Source organism: Mirounga leonina, unplaced genomic scaffold (assembly GCF_011800145.1).
Source record: "Mirounga leonina isolate KUSES-001 unplaced genomic scaffold, KU_Mleo_1.0 Mir_175, whole genome shotgun sequence".
Classification (NCBI taxonomy): domain Eukaryota; kingdom Metazoa; phylum Chordata; class Mammalia; order Carnivora; family Phocidae; genus Mirounga; species Mirounga leonina.
Genome location: NW_023270453.1, coordinates 24,281,764 through 24,303,129, shown reverse-complemented (window position 1 = coordinate 24,303,129; position 21,366 = coordinate 24,281,764). Strand labels below are relative to the sequence as shown.

At 45.4% G+C, this 21,366-nt stretch overlaps 1 protein-coding gene across 5 annotated transcripts in view; it reads left to right on the top strand.

Moving 5' to 3' along the window:
• The first annotated feature begins 137 nt into the window (after window positions 1-137).
• CREBBP (CREB binding protein) overlaps window positions 138-21,366 on the top strand; it is a 125,573-nt gene continuing 104,344 nt past the window's right edge. For 2 of the 5 annotated variants that reach the window (XM_035022133.1, XM_035022132.1), the window contains exon 1: window positions 138-378. In XM_035022133.1, the coding sequence (XP_034878024.1) occupies window positions 294-378 (85 nt within the window). In that variant the 5' untranslated portion in view covers window positions 138-293. Of the gene's footprint in view, window positions 379-6,081; window positions 7,719-16,491; window positions 18,376-21,366 lie in introns of those variants that run through there. The other 3 variants (XM_035022130.1, XM_035022129.1, XM_035022131.1) reach the window with 2 other exon arrangements.

Here is a 21,366-nt window from a genome sequence, read left to right as displayed (position 1 = left end):
GCTCGGGAGGCGGGCAGGGGATGAGGGGGCCGCGGCCGGCGGCGGCGGCGGCGGCGGCGGCGGCCGGGGGCGGGCGGTGAGCGCTGCGGGGCGCTGTTGCTGTGGCTGAGATTTGGCCGCCGCCTCCCCCACCCGGCCTGCGCCCTCCCTCTCCCTCGGCGCTCGCTCGCGGCTCGCGGCTCGCGCTCGCTCCTCTCCCCTCGCAGCCGGCCGGGGCCGGCGCCGACCCCCGCCCGAGAGCCCTTGCCGGCCCGGCCGCCCGCGCTCGGGGCTGTTTCCGCGAGCAGGTGAAAATGGCCGAGAACTTGCTGGACGGACCGCCCAACCCCAAACGAGCCAAACTCAGCTCGCCCGGCTTCTCGGCGAATGACAGCACAGGTGAGGGGGGGGCAAGCGGGGGGCGGGGGCCCACCCCCAGGTGAGCGCCGGAGAGACCCTCCCCGAGGCGCAGGCCCGCGCGGCCACTTCCCGGGACCCCGCCGGGCCGGCCGAGGGGAAGTTTGTGGCCAGACTGCGCCGGGGCCCCGAGTGGGGGCCGGCCCTTCCCGGGCGCTCGCGGCCGCCCCGGAGTTGGGGAGTCCTCCGCGCGCCGAAAGCGAGCGGTACTTGCGGGGAGGAAAAGTAAAGTGGAGCGAGCTCGTCTTCGTGGGGATTCCACGCGCCTCCCTGTGCCGCCGTGCGTCGGCACACGCGGGGCTGCCTGGAGGGATGACAGCAGAGGGTAGGTTTCATGGTTCGGGAAGGAAAAAGTGCGGCGAACGGGGGGACCCAAAGTGTTTTCTGAACTAGTAGCACAATTCGCAGCGCTGCGACCAGAAGACACTCGTAGCAGCATCCAGCCTGGGAGTTACGAGTTGGAAGTTTCTTTGGAATGTGCTCCTTGGGAAAATGCTTAGCAGTTATCTTGAAAACTCTGGTTGTTTGGTCACTTAAGTCGTTCCATTTTCACCAGCCCAAACTTCGTTAGCAAGATGTCATCAAAGTTGCTGTGGTGTGTTTAATTTCAGAGGCACAACCTTAAAAGAAAGTTAGATAGCAGATCCTTTCGGGCTACAATCTCCGCTTGAGCTCGTGTGGCGTTTACAGTGTAGATGTATTTTAAAAAATTATGTTAAGGAATGTAGGAATTGCACTTTTTGCCCCCCCCCCCAAATTTTTTTTTTTAGCACGGTATTAAATAAAACATTCTTTGAAAACAGCATCCCTGAAAATTTCCTGAGGTAATCCCATCAGTTGCTTAAGAAGTATTTTAGTTTCTATTCATTTAATAACTCTGGGCTCTTCTGGGCTGGTTCACGGTAGCATTATGATCGAGTTGTATTTCCTCTTTCAGAGCTCTCCTTTGCAGTAAAAAACTTGTGCGCTGCTTGCATTTCTCCAGTACAGTCTTGGAGTAGCAGCATCTGAAAATCAGTTTATAATGAATGGGTCCAAATTGAGTTATATTGCCGCAGCAATGCCTTCAGATTTGCAGAAGACACAGCTGTTCAGCTTGTGCAAATATTTCTGTGGCCACTGGCATGTTTCTACTAATGGTCTAAAAATTTTATTTCTCCTGTTGAAACAAAACTACTTGAATTTTGTGGCTTCAGTTTTAACACAATTCCTAGAATATTAATGTAGGCGTGAGAGAAACGACTTTTAAAAAATCCGCCATAAGGAGATTCTTGTCTAGTTTAAATAAAATTTGTTAAATGGTTGGGGGGGGTAGTAAATAAGTCTCATGAGACATAAAAGTCACTAATGCTTTTTTTTTAATTGGTAAAGAATTGAGTGTGATGTTTATTTTGTCAAATCACCTTGTCTGAAGTAAGAAATGTGGAAACAACCATGATCTAAATGCCCTTTTACTGCAGAACAGATCTCCTTTGCTTCATTAATCTTGCTGTGTTTGAGTGAAAAGTCTTTAATCATGTGAAACATAGATCATACCAGGCAAGTTCAGCTTTGAGGCTTGTCTTCTGAAACTGGTAACTTTTTGAATGGCCTTGCAGCTTTGCTGTTGTTGAAGGAGTGTATTACAGATTGTGTTTTCTATAGAGGGATAAATTACTAACACAAGACTTAACAGAAAGGCTTGTCCCGACTATATACATTCAGCTCTTTCCAAGATGGAGCCCAGAGAATGACCTTTTTGGGTAATTCTGTTATTGGATGGTCACATATTTACTTGATGCACTGCTAAATCACAACAAAGTTTATCTGAGAGGATTTTTCCTTCTTGGCCACTTATTTTCCCCTTCCTTTCCAACATTGATCCTCCCAAGGCACGAGGGCTCGCTCTTTTCCAAATGTAGAACAAAAAAAGTTTTTAATAGCTCCAATTTAAATCATTTAAAGAGTAAAATTCATGATCATACTTATGTCAAGTTCCCTTGGTTCCATGTTCATCACGTCACGTTATCGGGCAAGAGTCTATTAGCGTGGGGGCCAAGGAAGGGATCATCATGCAGCACATTAAACGAGGTACAACCTTGTCTCCCATAACTACTAGTCTGAGACAGAGATCTTAAGGATATATATTAAGCAAATAAAGGATTAAAGGAATCACATTACGTGCAATCAAAGGAGTGAGGGCATTGGGTTAGATGGGAAAGTAGGGAGACTCAACCTCACTGTAGTGAGGGGATGTGTTTTTGAGGCTCCCCGGAGAAAATTGGACCAGGTGGAGCAAGGTGTGTTTTCTGTTTCTATGATAAACTTTGAGTGACGGGAACTCTGTGCATGTAAGGAGGAGCAGGAGGAGGCCGGATGGCCTAAGAAACCAGAATGATTTGGACTGCCACCACGCAGTACGTGTCTGTGGGGACTGGCCTGGGGAGCCATTGGTGTCCATTGCGTGAGTCTGGGGGGGCTCACATTGGGGGGAGAGAACAGTACTCCTGCCATTGGTGAGCTTACAGGCCAGGGTACTCCCTACAGGGCACTTACAGTCTAGCAGGGGGAGTGTGGATGTGGATAAAGCATGCAAGAGAGGTAAGGTGGCATCTCTGAGTGATAAATGTCATTACCACTGATGACAGACAGGAGAGGCTGGGAAGGCTTCTGAGGAGAGTTTGGAGAGGGGATTCGGTACTAGAGAATGTGCCCCAAAGGAAGGTAGCAAGAGGAAGAAGGAAAAATAGGACTTCTGACCTCACCCACACCTCAGCTCTGGAGTGGCTCTGGATTTAACATCAGGAGATTGTTGTTGAAGTAGCATTTTCTTGTTTTACGTCGAAGGCTTTCTCACAAGTGCAGTCTTCCTTCACTTGGCATCCATTATAAGAGGTAGGACTGTGTGTTTCCAGTATATAGTTAATTGTGTGTTTTGGAAACTTCTTTATTTAATATGTTCAGATTAAAACAGCATATTAGTGTTTTTCAACAGCAGGGATTCGTGATTTAACATTGAAGGAGAAGTAAATATCCGGGCAAGCGGTGGACTTTTTTTTTTTGGTCAGCTTTATTGAAGCCACCTTTACATACGACAAATAGACTAGTTAAAGTTTTTAAAGACTGTCTTCTGAAAACTGAACACAGATCTATTTCATCCGATCCTGTTTAAGTGTCTCTAAGCAGTTGTGATATACTTTATAAAGTGAATCCCTTCAAATGCCATAGGAAACCATATTTAAAGAAAGTTTGGGGTAAATATGGTTATCAACCAAAATACCTTTCACAACAAAATGACGATCTGTTATGCATGTGTCATGTTTTACTTATCAGAGTGCTTTTCTCTCCATCCCCTCAGCTTGGTCCTCACAGCATCCTGTGAGGTAGGGTGGGAAGATACTCTAACCGCCCATTCTAGGTAAGGAACCAGATGAGAGAGGTGATCCGCCCAAAACCAGAACCAAACCTAGGTGGTTAAAGTAAATAATTTGTGTATATTCGTTTTACAAATCTATGTCCATAAACCGGAAATTTGCTTGAATCATGGATTTAGGAGCTTGCTGTACTTGGCAAGTTTCAATAGCGTAACTCCAGCAGGTGAAGTAAATTTGGGGGGGGCGGAGTCTGCTACCAGCTCTGGGGGGAAGCAGAATGTGTTCTTCCTACTGGGGGTGCAGGGCACTGGCTCCCTCTTCCCTCTGGTTCTGGTGCAGCAGTTTGGTCTCACCTTCCTGCGGATGGCAGTGGAAAATTGAGGACCAGTCAAGTTTTTTCATCTCTTCATTGAGTTCTGGCTAAATAGGAAACAAACTTTTGTAGAGACTTCTAGGGCCAGGGCTTTTCATGACTTGACTTTTACACGTGTTGGAAAAGTAGGGACTTTTGGATAACCTAGGGCTCCGTTGAAGTTGCTCAGGGATGAAGATGGGTAAGTACGAGCCCCACCAGGGGTGCCTCTCGGTGCAGCAGACCACCGAGAATCACTCCTGTGGGACATTCGAGTGTGATCCCGTAACTCTTTTTTTTTTTTTTTAAGATTTTATTTATTTATTTGACAGAGAGAGAGGGAACACAAGCAGGGGAGTGGGAGAGTGAGAAGCAGGCTTCCCTTGGAGCAGGGAGCCCGATGCGGGGCTTGATCCCAGGACCCTGAGATCACGACCCGAGCGGAAGGCAGTTGCTTAAGCGACTGAGCCACCCAGGTGCCCCGATCCCGTAACTCTTAAACCTTATGGAGACAACCTGTAAAGGGACGGAGGAGCTTGTGCTTACACCAGTAGCGGTGTTTTTACAACTTGTAACTAGTGCCACTGTGGCTCTGAGACAAAGTACGTGATTACTTGGGGCCATGTAAGTGCTGACCTTGTGTTTTTACTTAGTGTATTTGAAAACAAAAGTTAAAAATGATTTTGCCAAAGTATGCCTTCCCTGGTTAGGATGAAATGTATCTTACTGTGAGCTGCTCAAGATGAGCAAAGCTTGTGTTAAGCCAGTTGAGTTCTTGGGTGCCATTAGTCAGGACACCACCTCTTCCATCTTAATTCAAGCCAGCATTCCGAGTATGTTCCAAGAAAACTAGAAGACATGCAAAGAAGCATTTCTTAGAAGAGGTTTTGTGCTCACACGAGGCTGGGAATAGCTGAGGAGCTTTACTGCAAGGCCTTTCCAGAGCCCTAGCATGCTGCCGGGCTCTGAGCCTCAGGGCGCCGGGCTGTGGTTTGCACCATTCCCAAACCTTTTTTATGTAATACAAGGGTTGACAGACTTTCTGTAAAGGGCCCAAGATCATATTTTTGGCTTTCCAGGCCGTATGGTCTCTGTCATACTGAACACTGCCATTTCAGCAGGGAAACAGCCCTGGACGTAAGTACACAAATGGGCGCGGCTATGTGCCAGTATACTAGTAACTTTGTCAGAGCCAGGAGTTGGCTCTTGGGCCACAGTGTGGGACCCTGATGTAATGTGGGATTCGTGATCTGAGGATCCTCGGTTTTCTCTTCTGAAAAGTGAATGTGCCCCATGGTCCCGGCTCCTTGGACCAGAGACCTGTTTGTTGATGGATCTGTCAGAGACAGTCACCATGCGCATGCGTCCACGTAGGCCCACAAGCAGGCAGATCGGTTGCGGTGTAACACACTCAGTGGGGATGTAGCCAAGAATTCTGTAGTCAAGACTATTGATTTTTGTCTCCATTTTCAATTATATGTCTTTGTAATAGGAACAGGACCATGAAATTTTAAAATTGCAAAAACTTAGGTGGTGCGGTGTATTCTGAAGATTATTAACTAACTTGAAGCATATTTCAGGGACTGTTCCTGCAGCAAATGAATAGGTGATTCTGGTTCTTTACCACATGTATAATAACAATTTAGTCTGAAGTACCTAGGCAGTAGCAGTATACAGAGTAGCCACAAGCCCGGTGGGCCCTCTGCACTCCTGTACTCCGGTGCCTCCCCTGCTGAGCCAGAACGAGGCATCCGGCAGCTGGGGAAGTCTGCTGGGGTCTGTGCCTTCTGTAGTGTTAAGAAAAGCACTCTGGTCAGGGCACCTGGGTGGCTCCGTCGTTGGGCATCTGCCTTCGGCTCAGGTCGTGATCCCGGGGTCCTGGGATCGAGCCCCGCATCTGGCTCCCTGCTCAGCAGGAAGCCTATTTCTCCCTCTCCTGCTCCCCCTGCTTGTGTTCCCTCTCTCACTGTGTCTATGTCAAATAAATAAATAAAATCTTTAAAAAAAAAGAAAAAGAAAAGAAAGGCACTCTGGCCACTCACAGCAGTTTCGTCTCCGTGAGTGTCATCGTGTATGGCCTGTGGGTATGATCTGTGGCCCCTGGCTCGCATTGAAGTCTTCTAGTTGCCCCAGACTGTGTCTCCTAAGCTCTCAAACTCCCAGCCATCCCCTCTGATTTTTCAGCACACGTGCCTGCTGTTCCCTGGCCCACTCTTAGGCCTTTGCCTAGTGGTGCATCCCTCCTTAGAAATGCTATCCTACGCTTGATGGGCTCCTCGGGGCTGGCGTGGTTGTCCACGGCTCCTGCATTAACTGGGGGAGGGGTGCCACACTTGTCCAGCTCAGTCTTAAACTTTGCTTTCAGGGAAATTCTCACATTGCAGCACATCACTGATGGAGAAATGTAATCCCTTGTGGCAGTGCCTTTTGGGGGGCTTTTGCACATTCGGCTTTCTGTGGGGGCTGTGCTCTGCTGTCGGGAGTGCTGAGATGGAGCCACATGCAGGGTCCTGTGGGAGTATGGCAGAGGTTGCCCAGCTCCAGCCTGGACTTGGTGAGCCGTGAATCACTCTGATTTGCAGGAGAGCTCTTTAGATGCAGGGAACGGGTGCAGGAAAGGCACGCAAGTAAGCAGAAGTAACTCCTTTTCCCCCCAGGATTTTAGACAATATAGGGAATGACTGTTGCTGACGTTGAAAAACTGCCTTCAGGGTGTTTCTGGTTCTAAATTTGGGAAGCAAGGCTATCTCTGAGCTATATGTCTAAAAGTTGAATTCCTTTCTTTTTAAACCTTCCCCTTAGAAAGACATCATCCCATGTGACATTTCCCCCCGTGTTTCATTTCCATTAATCAAAAGAATGTTTAGTGGAACCATCACTAAGAATAGTAAAATCTAATGGTGAAAAAAATTTCACCTGATTATATCTGACTTTCCTGTTTCTAGGTGTCCCATCTGCTACTGTTTAAAAATCTCTTAATTTGCCCATCTTTCTAATGCACCTGTGCCACAGCGTAGACAGTAGGTGGTTCTTAACAGTGGTAAGCTGTTTAATGGGGTTGTACAGTTCTGCTGTGAAGCAGATTCTATTTATTATTTCAAAAGCTTCCCTTTGCACTACCACCCAAATATTTTGGATTTTTTTAACCAAAACTGTACCATTTATACATGTTTTAACTTTGTAGTTAGAATAACCAATGAAATAGCAAAAAACAAAAACAAACAAAACCTCCCCCCCCAAAAAAAACTCTTGTTATGAGAGGCTTGTACAATATTTAAATAAAGGACATTTCAGTATTTGATTACAAACCAAATGACGACACTCAGAACTATAGAAATCTATCAAATAATTAGGGTTTGCTTTGACAATTACGGGCTATAAAAGCTTGACCCAGTTCCTTTGGATTAAAATATTTTGAGTATTTGTCACCTGATTAAAAGTAGAACCTTCTACCCATGACTCAGAGTTGAAGGAAATGTCAGAGCTTTTTATACTGAGAGGCGGGCAGTGCGATAGTAAGGAAGGAGCCCTGGCCTCCGCGCGGAGTGGACGCTGAATCTCGGCTCTCAGCTTGTCAGTTCTGTGACTTGGGCCAGTGACTTTACATTTGAGCTTGGGTAGGTGAGGGTGGCGATCTTTTTCTCCAGGGGAAAAAAATCCCTTTTTCCGTTATCACTTTGACTCACTTTGTATATTGGGCTACTGCGGTTACTGGTATGTAGCAGGGTGCAGCAGCTATTACTGGTCTTTAATTGTTTGGGAAAACATTAGTCGTGCGCTTCCTTGTGGGCTGGTGGGGATTGGGATGATGTAGGTGAAGAGTCTGACCCAGAACCGCGTCCATGGAGTTTCTCGCTGAATAAATGGGATGATGCCGCCCCTGCCTAGTTCTCTTCCTGCACCAGGGCTGGTGTTGAGTGTTGGCTCTATCAACTTGCAAAAGAATGAATTAGAAGCCGAGATTCAGGAATCCTGCAAACCAGGTGATAGTTTGACACACTTTACTCAGTCTGTGTTTGAAGTTAAAAACTATTCTTTATTGGAAAATGGAAGTCTAAATGAAATTGTTTTTCAACAAGAAGTTGATTTAGGTTAGGACTTAGTGAAAAAAGAAAAGCAAGTATGGAGAAATCATAAAAACAGGCTTTTTCTAAAACAGGAGAAATGGCCTTGGGATCACTGTCCAGTTTAGTCAGGTTGATTAGACGAAAGAAGTGTCAGTGAAGTTCACTTTCTCCCTTGGTTCAGCTGCCACTGCTCTGGAAAGGGGCAGAGTGAGCTTTCTGCTGTATTGTGGGGGGTTTTCTCTCCTACAGATTCTGTCCTGGAAGCGGTTTCAATGGAGTTTACGGCTTTCCATTCTAGATATTTTGGGTGTGGTGATTTGTGGTTTTTGCTGGTAAAACTGTCCCATGGTGGACAAAGAGCTTTTCCTCCTAATTTGTGTGTGTCTTTACATTAAATCTTATTTACATTTTATTTAGTAAACAACTTTCACTGAAAATGACTAAAAGGCATGAAGTACTGATAGATTTTCTATCCTGTTTTTGTTGTGCCTCTACTAATAATGGGGTTGGGTTCTGTTTGAAGAAGAGCACAGTATGCCCAGGGTTGAACTTCTCTTTAAAAATCTGTAAGAGAATCATTTGAATAACTGGGAGATAATTGGCTATTTTAGCTTGCACTGGTGAATTTCTCAGTCTTTGGAAGTGTAAGGAAAAATTGATTTCTTCTCCACAGTAAGAGAGTAGATTGGGACGTTTCCTTTGTTTGAAATGCCCGTGTTCTCATGGTAATTTGAGTGAGCACAGTCCAGTAGAACTTTATGTGATGGTGCCAGGTTCTGTATCTGCACGCCCAGTACTGGAATCACCAGCAAATTGTTACTAATGTAATTCAGGAACTAAATTTCAGATTTTATTTAATTTTAATTAATGTACATGTCAACAGCGGCCTCTGGCTAGTAACTGCTGTGTGGTACAGCACAGCCCTGAGTGCATTTACTTATGTCATTTGTTCATAGTTTTAAGGTATTTATGACCTAGAGGACAAAAGTTCCTTCCAAGGGACCCTCTTCTAAAGACACTTTCAAAAGTATTTGTTGCTTTAGATGTAGGATTTTTTTACCCATTTAGACAATATTTTACGCTGTGGGGTCCTCCCTGGACATTTAGTATGTTGCGATGAGTCCAATGTCTGCCTTCATGGGAGGCAGCTGTAGTTTGGTGTGACCGAGCACCTCGGAGGGGAGGTCCCCAGGCATGATGGTCCCATGCATGGTGGGGGCACAGAACAGAGTCTGTTCCAAAGGTCTTGGAAGGTCTTCTGGGAGAGGTGACATTTGCATGGAGACCTGCAGATGGACAGGAGATGGGGGTGGAGAGTACTGTTGCAGGTGTAGGGAATGGCGTAAATAGCCATCGTGAAGGTCTGGAAGTTGAGAGTCCTGAGTGTGTAACAGCTTTTGCAGAAGCCAGTTTTATTTTTGGTTTACACTCACTGGGCTACCATTTAGAGGCCACGTGGTCTTGCTTCCGAGAGGCAGAGACTGCCAGGGTGGTCCCGCTCTGGATACAGCCTCAGCTGTACCGCTTCATTCTTTTAATCAACAAAGATTTAAATGCGTATGTCACTCAAACCGGCGATATGTTCTTACTATGTGTGGGATACTGCTAGGCTGTGATGACCCCAGTGCTGGTTCCGTCCTCTTGGACGGAGCTGTGGTGGTGTGGCCAGGCAGTCCAGCAGGCCCACCAGTGCCTGTCTGATCTCATACTGAGATCAGCGCTGCAATGGAGGCTTCAGGGCCGCGTTCAGGAAAACTTCGTAGAAGAAGGACTATTGGGGGACTCAGTCTGGGCACCTGAAGGCAAGGTAAGGTTGTGGAGAGCTTCCAGTGTCAGACCAGGGAGTCCAGATCATCCTTTTAGGGCTTGAAAAACAATACAAAATTTTAGAAGCCCATTGCGTCCAGGGTAATTGGAGGAAGCAACTGTGATTTGTTCTCCAGAAATCTAGATCAGCTTTTCCAAGGGTGTATTTTTCCATCCATGTTCCTATCTGCTGGGAGAGTTGACAACTGCCTTCTCTTCCCCGCAAGCCCTGTTTGTGAGAGGAAAAGCCCCATGAATCAGAATTTGTATACTTATTTAAGATGTTAGGAATTTTTTGTACAAACATAATTTTCTTTCAAAAACTTTTTAAAAAATTGTTTTGAGAGTATGGGTAACGTATTCATATGGCTCAAACTTGCAACCAGCATGAAAGATGGTTTGGGAGAGGGCCTCCTTCTCCTGCCCCTGGAGCCCTCAGACCTCCTCCCTGGAGGCAGCCCGCGCTAGCTGCTGCTTGTGCGCCTTTCTAGAGCACTCTGTGCGGGCGGAAGCGCGTGCCCTCCCTTGCTCTTTCCTGCCAGAGTGGCCCAGCATGCATGTTGCTCCCACTCAAAGTGCGCTCCTGACTGAGAAATACCTCAGAGCTGTTGCAGATACTAATATTTGAAGAGCAGGCTTCATTCTAAAAATCCTTTTTTTTATGGTAAAATATTTTGGTGCTGTACTTAACACAAAATGATTTCAGTGTTTTCATTGTACTATAAATAGGAAGAATTGAAGTTTCACAAAAATTAATCGAAGACTGTCGGAGATTTTGCTGCTGTCATCATGTTACATGTCATGCAACCAGTTCACACCATGCTCTGTTCCTAGTTTCCCAGTTTCCGGAAGAGATTCCTAAAACCAGAGGTTTTTATTATTCATCTTATTAATTAATGATATACACATATCTCTAGCTTAATAACCTACTTGTACACCAAGCAGATAAAGTAAAAATCAGTCTCTTGTTTGGTAGGACTTCTAAGAATGTTCACATTAACTCCAGACCTTTAATTTAGTTAATTGACCTAGAGATTGCAAAAATTAAGGTGACCAAAAGGTCCTTCAGAAGAGGAGTGGCTGAGTCCCCTGCCATGGCGGTTTGGGGAAGGGAAGCGATCTTCCCTTCAAAAGGAAGAGAAGTCTGAGGGTTATTAACTTTAAAAAGGATGGAAAACATACATGATAATTAGGTCCTTCTCAGTAGTAAAAAGTGTGTGTACCTAGATTTCCAGAAGAAAATCTATAGAAATTGTTTTTCTTGGCAGCGGGGAACTGAAGATGTTTTGGGGGGCTCTCTGCTTTGCACTCTATATTCTTCTGAATGCTTTAAAAAAATCCATAAACAACATACTTTCATCACAAAACTAGTGAAAGAGTAAATCAGATCCAAAGCAAAAATCTTCGTTTTTGTGGTTAGAAGAATCTGTTAAATGGTGACAAGTGGAGTTTTGTTTAGTTCTGTTGCAAAACCTTTAGACCTCTAGCAAGAATGATTTGAACAAGTGTAAATTAACTTAGAGGTGCCATCCAAAGATAGGAAAATGTGATTGTGTTTTAGTGGCATGTCCCGTTACCACTTCCTTTGTTACAAGCTCCGATTCTAACAGAATCCTTTCAGTTAGAGGTTTCTCCATTGATGTTGCTGGAAGCCGCGGGACCTGACAGCACCTAATGTTTGAATATTTCGAACTACTGTCGGCTTCCCCAATGTGGGCAACATTTAGCTATTACACTGGGTGCACAATGCTGTATGTAGATTGTCACATTCCTTTAGGAAAAAAACAGCAGTTTTTGAAAAGTCCTTCTTTAACGTACTTTCTCTTTTCCTGCCCTTTAAGCTCATGTGAACACTAAAACTATTTTAAACTGAGTGCGTTTCAGATTTCATCTTCAAACTGCAAACACTCCCAACTGGAAGTGTTCCAGGTGTTATCATCTGGGCTGAATGAAGCTCATCACCTGGGCCTGGACACCCCAGGGGCTGCCTTTAAAAAAAATCAATTTCCTTAATTACTTAAATGAATCGTTCATTCACAGGGTTCAAAAATCAGAGGAGGACACAAAGCTGTAGAGTGAAACTTCCCTCCCTCCCTCCACCTAGTGCCCCCAGGTAACCACTGTGAGTAGATTGTGCGCCCCTCCAGCGTTCCTCTCTTCAAGCAGACGCTGTCTATTCTTGACTCCCTTGCCCCCTTCCTGCTTTTTCTTGTTCCTGGAGGTAGCATACTGTACACACTGTTGCACACCTGTACATAGCAGCATGTGGAGAGCTTCATTATCTCTTTCCATAGTTGCTGGTATCCATTATATGAGATGTGCCATAATTGGTTTAATCTGCTCCCCACGGATGGACATTTAGGTTATTTCCAATCCTGTTCTCGCACAAACAGTGCTTTAATGAATAGCCATGCACAATTACGTGTATATCTATAGAACAGATACCTAAAAAGAGAATAAAGGGTTAAAAGGAATATGCATTTGTAATTTTGATCATATCATCAAATTGTCCTCCCCAGTGCTTATATGTTGGTGGATTCTTAAAGCTTGAAAAGCAGCACACTTATATCCAGCATAGACCTCACTGGGTATTTTGGGTATATTATTTATTAAATATAGTCTAGTTGACGGATACTCAAGTTGTTCTTCAGCTTGTGGTTCTCCATCATTTTGTACCTCTTAGTCGCTTGCGATTTATCTATAATTCTATGGTGTTTTTTCCCCGTTAAGACTTTTTTTAGAGCAGTTTCAGATTTCATGGTAAAATTGAGGGGAGGGTGCAGAGATTTTCCACACACACCCTGCCCCCACATGCACAGCCTTCCCCATTATGGGCACTCCCACTAGAGTGTGTTATACTTGATAAACCTACATGGACACATCATCATCAGTTTACCTTAGGGTTCACTCTTGGTGTTGTACAGTTCTGTGTTTGGACAAATGTATCATGATATGTATCCATCATTATATTATACCGAATATGTTCCCTGTGCTAAAAACCCCCTGGACTCCACCTGTCCAAACCCCCCCCCGCCCCCCCGCAGCTGCTGACCTTTTTACTGTCTCCGTAGTTTTGCCTTTTCCAGAATGTCCAATAGTTGGGACCACGCAGTCTGTAGCCTTTTCAGATTGGCTTCTTCCACTTAGTATTATACACATAAGGTTCCTCCATGTCTTTTTGTGGCCTGAGAGCTCATTTCTTTCTACTGCTGAATAATACTCCATTGTCTGGATGTTGGTGTACTTTTTGGACTTAATGGATTTACTTCCTGTTATGGGTGTTCCTATAGTCCACATATAAGCCCACTTTTATTTGCTGTACAGTGACACCGCAAGTTCAGACAGCAGTATTTCCCCCTTCCTCCTGACTCGGTGTTGCTGCCTGCTGGCCACAGCTGCCAACATTTGGGCCAAAGGACCTGGTCTCTGGGCATCCTTTGCTTGTTCTCACGCGGTACCCAAGTAGTCTGAGGTGGCCTGGGGTAGTTTCTGCAGAGGTTAGATCCTAGCCCAGCTGCCAACATTCCTCCTCCTCTAGGACTTCGGAGTTGCACAGTGGATGGGTAGCTGATTCCAGCCCCTCACCTGGGTCTCTGTGACCCCTTGGCCGTGGTGGTGGAGAACAGCGAAACCCTTTCTGCTCCCTCGGCTCCAGACCATCTGGTTACCGTTTGGGGGCCACTGAGTGAATTACGGTTGGTCTGGTGGTGGCTTGCTGCTGTGACCACATCTTCTGTCCCACCTTTGTCTTACAAAGCCTTCAAAATCTCCACCCTTCACGGCTGAGGGAGACAGCACACAAACCACATTTAAGAAACTTAAAATTGTCCTAGCTCTCTGGGAATGGCACTTCCCTGGAACTTGTAAGTGTGTGGAGTGAGGGTAGGAGGCTGGCTGTGATTCCAGGACTCTGGTGGTTCAGGCCCAGGGTGACAGGACTTGCGGTCAGGACTGTCTTGGGTTCCTTAAGTGAAAGGTAAATAGCAAACATTCAGGGAAGCAAGATTTCTCCATCTCTGAAGCACAGCAACCATGAAATTCATTTGTGAATGAGAAAAAAAATGCTCGAATTTTAATAGTAAATGATGATCCAAAGTAGACTTTAGCCTTCTTGGGTAGACTTATTGTATAGAGGGCATTTTTATAAACCAGGTTTTTCCCTTCTGACTTACATCACAGTTTCTAAAGTAGTGTAGTTTTATTTCAGTTAGTTTCATCTCCTGCAGTAGCCTGCTGTCCTTCCCCTCACTTCAGACAATATAGTTGTTGGTGTTTAAATATTTAAAGGTACTTACTGACAGGTTACCATCTAAAAGAGTCCCCCTGGATGGATCCTTTGGTACAGGAATATTTGTCCCATAAATTAGCTATAAATTTGGGTTTAATAAATTATAACTCTCAACACAACACTTATATTAGAGAATAGAATTTAGGTTTTTATTTTTTTTGTTTGGGGCTTTTTCTTTTTTTTTTTTGGTCATATGCTGTGCATGATGAGTGATTTTTTTTAAAAGACATTAACAACGGATCTTCCCCAAGAAGGCCTTTCTTCATTTAAAGTGTTCTGGTGGGGTCCCTCCCTCCTGAATCACATCCACACACCTGCAGAGGGAAGCCCACCATGTTGGAGTTAAAACCCACCACAAGCAAAGTGGCCAGCTTGTTCTGTCTGCTCAGCTCCCTTCTTCCACCCCGTCCATGTGCAGTGTTCCTTTCTCAGCGTCTTTTCCTTCTAAAGATCTGCTCAGAGTTTGCCTCTCATCAGCCGCCTTTGCCACTTGCTTGTAAAATCCGGTATCTGTGTGTTAGCAGTTTCAGTTTGTGACTTGGTGTCCATGACCTGTCTTCCTCAATTAGATTAGAATCCTCTGGGGGGCAGACTTTTATTCGAGTCTCAGATAAGCCCAGTTGTCCCTGCAGGGAGTGAAGTCCCGAGAGCGAGGACACGTGCCCACTCTAGGAAGGCCCCAGAGGAGGCAGATCGCTCAGCCACGTCTGCTCTGGCTCTTGAGTGGATAGTGATTCTGAGGAGAGGCAGGACTTTTTGTTCAGTATAAGATCACTGTTCAGAATGAAGTAAAACATTATTCTGTAGTAATTAGGGGGTAGTGTGTCTGCATAAAAAGCTTGAATTGCAGAAGATTTAAGAAGGAATTTATTTTAATTATTTCCTAATAGTCATTGTAAAAAAAAAAAAAAAGTTAGATGTCTTTTGGGAACTTGTTTAAATGCCTAGATAAAAATTGTTTGTGGTGTGCCGGGTGGCTCAATCTGTTGAGAGTTTGACTCTTGATTTTGGCTCAGGTCATGTTCTCAGGGTCGTGAGATCAAGCCCCACATTGGGCTCTGCCCTGGGCAGGAAGCCTGCTTGGGGTTCTGTCTCTCCCTCTCCCTCTGTCCCTTTCCCCCTCCAGAATTATTTGTAATGGCCTAAATGCTAAGAAAACAGTGTTCTGTTCTTTTTCTTTTTCTTTTCCTTTTTTTTTAAGATTTTTATTTATTTGAGACAGAGTGAGACAGCAAGCAAGAGAGCACAAGCAGGGGGAGCGGCAGAGAGAGAGAGGGACAAGCAGACTCCTCACTGAGCAGGGAGCCGGATGTGGGCCTTGATCCCAGAACCCCGGGGTCATGACCTGAGCCAAAGGCAGGCGCCTCGCTTTTCCTTTTAAAAATGTTTTAATTCTGCATTGCTGGAGAGTTGTCCCGTTATTTATTTGCACAATCCCCACGAATTTTCAAAGCAGAGTAAGCTTTACTTCTACTAGCATTGTCACAAATTATTAGGACTTTACCTTAGAGAAGTGACAGTCACTGGGCATGAACCCTGTACCAGGGGTGCCTGGTCCTTGATGGGCATGTATCGGTCAGCCCGCATAGCAACCTTGGAAGATGGTGCTGTGACAGATAGTGACTGATATGTATTGAGTCCTTACTGCATGCCAGGCTAAGTACTATGTACACACGGTATGATTTCATTTTTTCCTCAGTGAGCCTAGAGGCAGCTACTATTTTCATTTCCGTTTTAGAGCTGAGCAAACACGTCAGGAGGTGTAGTCGGAGTGACAGAGAGGGGCTTGAATCAAGACCAGGCTGTGGTTCCTGTGTTGTGAGTGTCTCATTGGTAATGTATTGATAAATGTACCATGGAGGTCTCAAATGGTCTCCAGATCATCTAAGAATTAGAACCCTATGAAAGTGTTTACCATTCTATGGATTCCTCTTCTTTAGATGTGAGCTTTTTCAGAATACATTGCCCTTTTTGGATTAATTTTTGTATCCAGTTTTTACTTAGGAATTAAAAATTCTTTTTGTAGGGCGCCTGGGTGGCTCAGTTGGTTAAGCGACTGCCTTCGGCTCAGGTCATGATCCTGGAGTCCCAGGATCGAGTCCCGCATTGGACTCCCTGCTCAGTAGGGAGTCTGCTTCTCCCTCTGACCCTCCCCCTTCTCATGTGCTCTCTCTCTCTCTCATTCTCTCTCTCAAATAAATAAATAAAATCTTTAAAAAAAAAATTCTTTTTGTAAAAATTTCCAGGGTTAATGAATAAAAGTGCTTAGCTTTTCTAAGATTTAAGAGAAGCATTTGAATAGTCAGAGTTATAGTACGAGTAATGCCAGAGGTCATGTAAAAAAAATAGGGAAGGAAAAACAACAACTTTTACACAGAGAATGAGGGCTGCCGTGAGAAACGGGCGTGGGTGGGGGAGAGGAGGCATCTGTGGGAGGGGGGTTTCATGCTCAGGAGTAGAGAAACGTGAACAGGACCTAGCACCTGAACTCTTACTCTCAGGTTTGTTTCTCAGGCTGATATCTCTTATTCTGTGTTAGGCCATTTAATCTTCACACCAGCCACAGGATGGAGGGGCCTGGATGCCGAGGTGTATCCAGAGAGAGAAGTAGCCTGACTGGTCCCCTGCAGGATAAAGAGGCTGCAGGAAAGGGGTGGGTGGGTAAAGAGAAGGATGAGTAGAACAGGGAAGCATTTTAAGAGAATTCATTATTAAACTTTGTTCTCTTTGTTTCTGTTTTACGATAGTAGTAATAAATGTTAAGATAAATGTATCTTAAAATGTTTAATAAAGCGTTTATATTTTCAGCTAAACAAGTAAAGTGTTAAAATTGTTATTTTGTATCGTATAACTTTGGCACTCTTCTCCAGAATTCATTCACCTCTTCAGGGTGGAGATCTTCGTGGAGAGCCCAATCCCTCTTTCATGGTCCTTACAGCCTTGTGAGTTATAACTGAGAGTTGATATATGATTTTAAGTCTCACTCATTATGTCTGCAAAGTGTAGAAGAGTTCCTACTTCTGGCCAATACAAGATTTGATAAACTAGTTTGTACACATTGGGACAGAAAAATCAGTTCTGTGCCAGTCAGAGAATTTAGGGCCTCAGTTGTCATTCAAAGAAAAAAAGTAAAGTAATATGAGAGAAAGAGGAGATGTTAGAAAACCTAAGGAAAGATGTGTTTTAGGGATGACTTGCTTAGCTGCATTTGAACAGACTCTTTCATATGTTACAGGCCGGGCAGATGGACTCAGCCACTTACCTGCTATTCGATTTGTAAAATGGAGAGCTTTTTTCAGAGTACCTGATAGTAATTCATCCCTTGTTTAAGGTGAAATATGGACTTCTGATAACGATGGCTAAGAATGGATCTTAGAACATGTGTAGGATGCCTTGTCTTTCGGTGTTGAGAGGGGATTGTTTCCTGGAGCGAGATTTCTCTAAGCAGTCCAGAAGTGATCCCTTGTGATCGTGCTTGATGAAGACCTTCTGTGCCGTGGGTGCCCCAGCCTTGTAGGAGTGTGACAGAGACTGGGAAACCGGTAGCTACTTTTTTTCCACCTCCGCTTAATGAAAGGGACGGACTCTGGGTTGGCGGCCAAAGAGCCCCAAAAGAGAGAAAATTCCTGGTGGCTGCGGAAGCATGACAGGCTGTGTGTGCTGTGTGATTGGGATGTCTCCTGCCAAGGCTGAGCCCCTAGAAAGCTGGGTCCCACGAATCTTGTTCAGCCTCAGCTCTGCTCCCTCCTGGGGCCGCTGGTGACTTGGTGGAGGAAAGGGAAACTACCTGGGATTGGAAGTGGTGATGCTCAATCTTGAATCTTCAGAACTTGTGGTGATTCAGATTGGTATTGCCTAACCTGTGTGTTGGGACACTTTGGTGTGTAGAAAGCATCACTCTGTATGTTGCAATATCCTGGCTTTCCTTCTTCATTCTCCTTTGTCCGTTTTGTGAGCCAGAGAATATGTGCGTGGAGACAGTCACAGGGAGAAGAGGGGCGGCACTGTGAGCGGGGATGGCCCTCTGCACACCCTGCCCAGCCCACCTTGTCTTACAAAGACGCTCCCTGTGGATTTGCTTGTGGACGCGTGCACATGTGGTTGGACTGATAGGTAAGGACGTAAGCAGAATTAGTCCCTTCTTTCCACAACCAAACAGCTGTGAGATGTGTTTGGACTGAAACAGGGTGAGAAAAGTGATCGAGGTGGCCAAAGTGTGGTGGAGCAGCACAAACCAAACTGAGCCCAAGACATACCACCCATGACAGCAGTCAGAGTCGCATGTGCGTGTGGGGTGGAGCTCCAGTAAACCACTAAGAAAAACCACACGGGTAAATTTGAGAGTGGTGGAATGGTGGGTGGATTTTTAAAGGTAAGAAATTTTATAGTTTGTGTGCTAGAGTATGATAGCCTGTTCCAGCTTTCATCGTGTAGATGGGCTCTTATCCCTGTTTCGCGGTTGGGGGAAGTATGATCCAGAGGTTGAACAGTTTGTTCAGGGACGTGGGGCTGGCTGATTGAGCCAGGATTTGAGTGCCTGTGTTCCACTTGCAGGTGTGCCTTTTCCTTCCTCAGTTCCAGTTCCCACACTGGAATCGGGGACCTGGTCTCTGACACTGTGTAACTGTTCATTTGGGTTTACCTGCTCTTGTCCTGGCCCAGTCGCCCTCTCTTCGGGAGAGTGCTTCGAGACACTGGGAAGAGCCAATCGGGGCTTCGGCAGGTTGTTCCAAACTAAGTATTTGGAGTTCATTTCCTTCTAACGATTTACAGTGCTTGACACCGACTCTTCATCCTCTCCCGGGCAAATAGAAAGGAAACTCGGTCTCTGTCTTAATGGCTCTTGTTGCTAGTTTAGATGAAGTTTCATTTTCATGTTCATAGATTAAGGAGCATTGCATTAATTAAATGCACACACCGGGGTTTTGTTTTGTTATAAGAATACTAAGTAGGGGTGCCTGGCTGGCTCAGCTGGTAGAGCGTGTGACTCTTGATCTTGGGGTCGTGAGTTCGAGCCCCATGTTGGTTGTAGAGATGACTTAAAACCTTTTTAAAAAGAAAGAAAGGATACTGAGTAAAAATGTGCGTGTGTGTGGACAGAGTCTGGAAGGCAACAGAAACATCAGTTATGTTGGAGAGTTGGTTTTTTTACTTTATTTCGTGTGTTCTTCCCGCCCCCGCCTGCAATTTGTTCTTTTTATCTGGAGACCTTAGTGGATCTCGACATTCAGGACAGCACAGTGCCATAGAAGCTATGGAATGGACCCCACAAAACCACGTTGAGATGCAGAAGCTGGGTAGTTGGCAGCAAAAACCCTGATCCGTGGCTGTGTCTCAGCTGTCTGCCGTATCCAGGAGTTGTGTGTCTCTTCATAATTACGTGTCCTGTAATCAGGAGGAAGCAACCCCAAATTGAGGGATATTCTACAAAACAACTGGCCTGTCCTCTTCAAAAATGTCACAGTTAGGAAAGACCAAGTCTGAGGAACCTTTCTAGACAAAAGGAAAAGACCGAGACATGACAGCTAGGTGCCCTGGGGTCCTGAACTGGATTTTAGACCAGGAAAATAAATGTAATAAAGGGCAATATTGAGACAACTGGCTAAATTTGAATATTGTATCAGTGTTAAATTTACCAAATTTGATAAATGTGCTGTGATTTTGTACAAGGGTGTTCTTAGGAGATGCATGGTCAAGTACTTGGGAGGAAAGACTCATGCTGTCTGCAACTTACTCTCACAGGTTTTATAAAAATCTTTGTGTGTGTGTGTATGTGTGTGTGTGTACAGTTGCAAGTAATCCCTAAGTCCTTATAGTTGGGTAGGATGAAATAAGTATATGTTAGTTAGAGGTGGTTTACTAGGCATATATGTACAGAGAACTTTGGAGGCTGAAAACAGGGACTGGTCTGTTCTGGGGTATCCCGAAGACAGTCTTCGTAGTCACTGCGTTTAATCTGAGTGAGAGGTAGGGGCATGGTTTTCTAGACAGAGAACATCCAGGAGAAGGATTTCTGTTGCACGTGACCGCTCACTCTTGTGGCTGGAAGGTAGGGTGCATCAGAAGGTGCCAGGGGAGGGGTGCCTGCGTGGCTCAGTCGTTAGGCGTCTGCCTTCGGCCCAGGTCATGATCCCAGGGTCCTGGGATTGAGCCCCACATCAGGCTCCCTGCTCCGCAGGAAGCCTGCTTCTCCCTCTCCCACTCCCCTTGCTTGTGTTCCTGCTCTTGCTCGCTCTCTGTCAAATAAATAAAATCTTTAAAAAAAAAAAAAAGTGCCAGGGGAAAGAAGGGCTGAGAAGTGGTCAGGGTCCACATTCTGATGGCCTTGTATGCCTTACAAAGGAAGTTTGAACTTCATCGGGTGACATTAAACTTTGGCTAGAATGGCTTAAATGACAGGAAATGCATTTTCTCCCATAATGAGAAATCTGAAGGTAGGGAGGCTCCCGGGTTGGATAACTGAGCTCAGAGATGGCTTCACGACCCCAGCGTTAGCTTTTGCTGCAGTCATCCTTGGTGTGTGCGAGGTGCCTCCTCTCCTGTCTGAGGATGGCTGCCGTAGCTCCACAATGAAATGTGGTGACGGAAAGGGAGATTTCTTCCTGAGCATTCCTTCCCAGTAGGAAGGAAAACCTTTTCCACACTGTCGTGGCCAACTTGCCTTCAACTCCCTTAGCTGGGATTGTGTCACCTGCAAGGAGAAGGTGCTTATGGGGGGGGTGGCTTCTCCAATCAGTCCTGCTTCTGCGGCTGGGAAGGTGTTGCTGTTTCTTAGAGGAACCCCAGAGCAGCCACCTGAGGGGGTTGTGGGGCAGGCAGTCTTAGGATCTGACACCGCGGAGAAGACAGTCCAGTTTTCTCAAAGTGGGTGGGGGGGGGGGGCGGGTGGCTCTGTTTGAAACAACAACAAAAAGCCACATGCACTCATCACCCCACCACTTCAACCAGTACGACTCTTTATTTTTGGTGTGTTACTTACCAGCCAGTGCGCACATGCACATACTTCAGTTCTAATCTTATTTGATGTGCTGTTTTGCATGCAATGCCATTTGCATGTTTTTACATCACGAACACATTTTCCTACATTTTTCAGTCTTCATAATT